The 4,010-nt window shown below is 40.1% G+C and overlaps 1 protein-coding gene across 1 annotated transcript in view; it reads right to left on the bottom strand.

Annotated features, from left to right (window-relative positions):
- Positions 1-1,046, bottom strand: part of LOC106819157 (inorganic pyrophosphatase-like) — a gene marked incomplete at both ends in the record, with an annotated part of 19,684 nt that extends 18,638 nt beyond the window's left edge. The window contains 1 exon segment of the mRNA XM_014823811.1: positions 928-1,046. Coding sequence (XP_014679297.1) covers positions 928-1,046 — 119 coding nt within the window.
- Between the last annotated feature and the right edge of the window lie 2,964 nt (positions 1,047-4,010).

The raw sequence follows: 4,010 nt of genomic DNA, 5'->3' as shown, positions 1-4,010 counted from the left end.
ACAGACTTGGCAGGCCACAGACAGAGTCACAGTACAAACAAAGTTTGACAGCTAAGAAGTATCTATATATACCACAAGAATAGTGTGTTACAGGGTGCGAAATTAACGGGAGTTTGGAGTCAAATACTCCCTGATTTACTGTCGGACTCCCTGATTTGACATATGCAGGAGTCCGTGTGACTCCCTGAAAATTCTGCCATACTTGCTAACTAGTTTGTTCCGGAGCACGGCCTCGCGGAATTAACGTATTTTTCCAGCTAATGTCCAAAGAAAATTTGGCAGACGTGCAACTGCATGAATCTTAAAAATAAGCACATGTATGCGTTATTGTTAATATCTTTAATTTTGAACCTCAGACTGCGGAATCCCTCATTTTGCCGCGAACTCCCTCTTTTTGAGGTTAGGGTTAGGGTTAGGGTCCGTTGGACTCCCGTGTTCAAAAGTTAATTTCTACCCCTGATGTTAGAAGACTGTTAACCTGGCAAAAATCTGCTGTAGTAGGAATAGTTAATATGGATTCTACCTACTATTGTAGTATAATTGCCCACCAGCTAGTTTTAAATAGGAACACTGATAAAAAACATTGCAGGGGGCTCATATATTATCATTTTTACTGAATTCTCCATTAATGCCGACGCAAGGTGGTCAAACAACTTTTTACGCATATAACTGTAAGTTATACTGTTATTCAATCGGCAGTAGAACTCGAGAAATAAAAATAAACCTTCCTTTGCATAGAATTTATTTGCGCTCGACACCCAATGGCCATCGTCGCGACGGAAAGCGTCACGGCAACTAACAGTAACAGTTGAAACCTGTTAGTTTGCCCACGACCTGTCGTCACATCAGGTTCATCGGTCGCGTGATGTCAACAATCGCGACGATGAGCGACGTTGCACACACACGACTCACGTTCAGCTGCCTTACCTCCATCTTAGCGTTCGTCCAGCGCGGCACCTCCACCACCATGTTGAAGACAGTCTTCTCCTCATTGGCGAAAAGAGGTATGTCATGAAATGGGGACACGACCTTATCGTCCGATGTTTCTGTTTAATGAAACCACAACTGGAAAATTATATTCGACTCCTAGTTTTAGCAAGTTAGCACCAGCCGGGTGCCAATTACAGGCAATGCTCTCGGTGGCATTGCAAGGTAGTGTTTTACATCCAGCACACACTGCATCCGTAATATTGAAGTTCAACTGAAGTAAACACGGGTTCAAGGATAGAGATGCCTCAGGACAAGGACAAGGACATGGACAAGGAGCCTCAACACGTGCCGTAGTTTAATACTTTGTAGGCATATTAATTTACAGAGTGGCTATTATGCGAGCAGCTGGACATATATCTGGACGCGCCTGCAGTGCACGCCGTCTTCGAATTTCTAAAACGCCGGCAGTTGTAATTTTCAGCGTTATCTCAAGTAAACAAGGGTTAGGGTTAGGGTTAGGGCTTAGGGAATTAGGAACTGCCGGGGATTTAGGAAATCGAAGACCGTGCCCGGCTTGCGGCATATAGCCACAGGTATAATTTAGGAAGTGTCTAAACAAGCCGGATCGGTTTCGGAGTTCCTAAAAAACATTAAACACTGGCTCTCTTCTACTGATTGGCTAATTTTGTCATTATTTATTTTTTTTTTATATATTTTTGGCTAATTTCTCTATTTTATTTTAGAATTAGGGATAGGGTTAGGGTTAGGAATTAGGGTTAGGGTTGGGGTTAGGTATAGGGTTAGCGTCTATATCAACAACAATTACAAGTTTGATCTTAGTGGCCTCAACGCGTAGAAGCTTCGCTTCGTGATAGTAAGGCGACCGTGTCTCGACCCCATAACACGTTTATTTACCTCTGTTTCGTTATTTCTTTGTAATTTTATTTGTCAAATATAATCTGCAATTTATTTGTTCTGTTACTTTTGTTTATGTCGGAAATTAAATAATATTTCTTTTATGTTTGCCATTTAAAAATTTGTGCCTATTAATATAATTGGGCAGTGTCTAAACAAAGACGGACCGGTATTCTGGAAGTCCTGAAAACTAAAACAATACCGCGCCTCTTCTTCTCTGATGGTCAGTTTCCGAACATAACAGTACAAGCTATAACTTATAAGGGAGTGTCTAAAACAAACCAATTCCGGTTTCAAAGTCCTTGAAAACTAAGACAACCGGCTTCTCTTCTACTGAAATGGCTAATTTTGTCACTTATTTTATTTTTTATTTATTATTTTTGGCTAATGTTTATTTTATTTTAGGAATTAGCGGATAAGGTTAGGATTATGCGCGATTAGGGTTGGGTTAGGGTTAGGAGTCATATATCTGTAAACTTTAGTCTGAGATGGACGACTGGTTTATTTAGGGGGAGCTTTCGATTCGTGATAGTAAGGGACAGTAAATTTTGGTGAACCCCAATAAGGATATTTTTTTTCCCTCTGCTTTCTGTATTTCTTATGTATTTTATTTTGTTTCTGCATTTATTTGTTCTGTATCTTTTGTTTATGGTATCGCAAATTAAATATATTTCTTTATGTTTTGCATTAAAAAATTTGTCCGATTATATATTTGACTGCTTATGTTCGGAAACTGACCAATCCAGAGGAAAATATATAATAGGACATTTTTATGCAAAACATAAAGAAATATATTAATTTCGAAACATAAACTAAAAGATAACAGAACCAAAATAAATGCAGAAACAAATAACAATACAAAGAAATACAGAAAGCAGAGCGGAAAAAATACTCTATATGGCGGTAAATCTGACGCGGTGCCTTTACATCACGAATCGAAAGACTCTTACTTGAGCAGTCAGACTAAAGTATAACAGATATAGAAACACCTTTACCCTAACCTATCCTAACCATAACCTTTCCCTAATTCGATTAAAATAAATAAATTAAAATTGCCAAAAAATAATAAAAATAACAAGTGGCGGGGTAGCGACAGCGCTCATCTAAGTTCTACTGCGGTGGACTCTGCTGGTGGAGTTGGTTGGCGATTCTAGTAAACCCTGTTCAGTCCCAAATGTGTTCACATACACGCCGAAACAGATGGAATGCAAAGGAACAGGAGTTGGTATCAGCGAACCTTCTCAAGGAATGTTCGTTGGGATCCGTTATGAAGTGCCACGAGATGGCCGCAGACGTACGTTTAACGTAGTCTTCAGATTTAAAGATTTGGAAGCCCTCCCATCGTACGTAGTAGCAACAACTATTTGCAAGACAGAATAGGCAAAGCACTGATGTCATTTAAAACCTACGCAGCCTACAGGCTGCCAATTAGAGAAAGCTTCGCCCACCATGTAACTCAATTAACGCCAGGCCAAAAACTACACAAGTTACCACACAACACATGCACTGCAGTAGGCCAATTTGCAAAAGTGGCATACGGTACATGTAACATACTGACAGTACAGAAATGCCATAGAAAATTATTACGATTTAAGCAGCATAACCTTCTTTAACCAAAATTTAAGCTTTTTGAAATTTCAACATGGTGACATTGTAGCCTCAATACATCCAGGCATATGCATTTAGATTCTTACTAGCAAAGCCCGGCAGATCAAATCTTTCTAAAACAGACAGTCCAAACAAACCATGTTTAAACCCTCCTCTTGAGGGTTCAAAGGTTATCGTGACACTTACTCTTCGCATAGTCAGCAGAAAGTTAGATTAACATGGTCTTTTCAATAATGCCNGTCGACCCGCCCCTTCGTCACGGTGTACCGTTACACGGATAGAGAGCGAGAGAGAGAAAGAGGCAGCCGAATAGGGACCGCACTTCATTACGTAATCAGGTTTGCTATAAACATTGATTTTATGACGAGGGTCTGAGGCTTAGGGAATCTACATGCTGCGCTGCTGCGAGCAGTAGTAAGGGCAGTAGTAAGAGAAGCAGCATCAGCAGCATCAGTAGTAGCAGCTTGTATGAAGTAGTAGTAGCAGTAGCAGCTTGCATGAAGTAGTAGTAGTAGCAGTAGTAGTAGTAGTAGTAGTAGAGGCAGTAATAGTAGTAC

This window comes from Priapulus caudatus, unplaced genomic scaffold (assembly GCF_000485595.1).
Source record: "Priapulus caudatus unplaced genomic scaffold, Priapulus_caudatus-5.0.1 Scaffold2908, whole genome shotgun sequence".
NCBI lineage: Eukaryota > Metazoa > Priapulida > Priapulimorpha > Priapulimorphida > Priapulidae > Priapulus > Priapulus caudatus.
The sequence above is the reverse complement of the archived record's forward strand: the minus strand, read 5'-3'. Positions and strand labels throughout refer to the sequence as shown.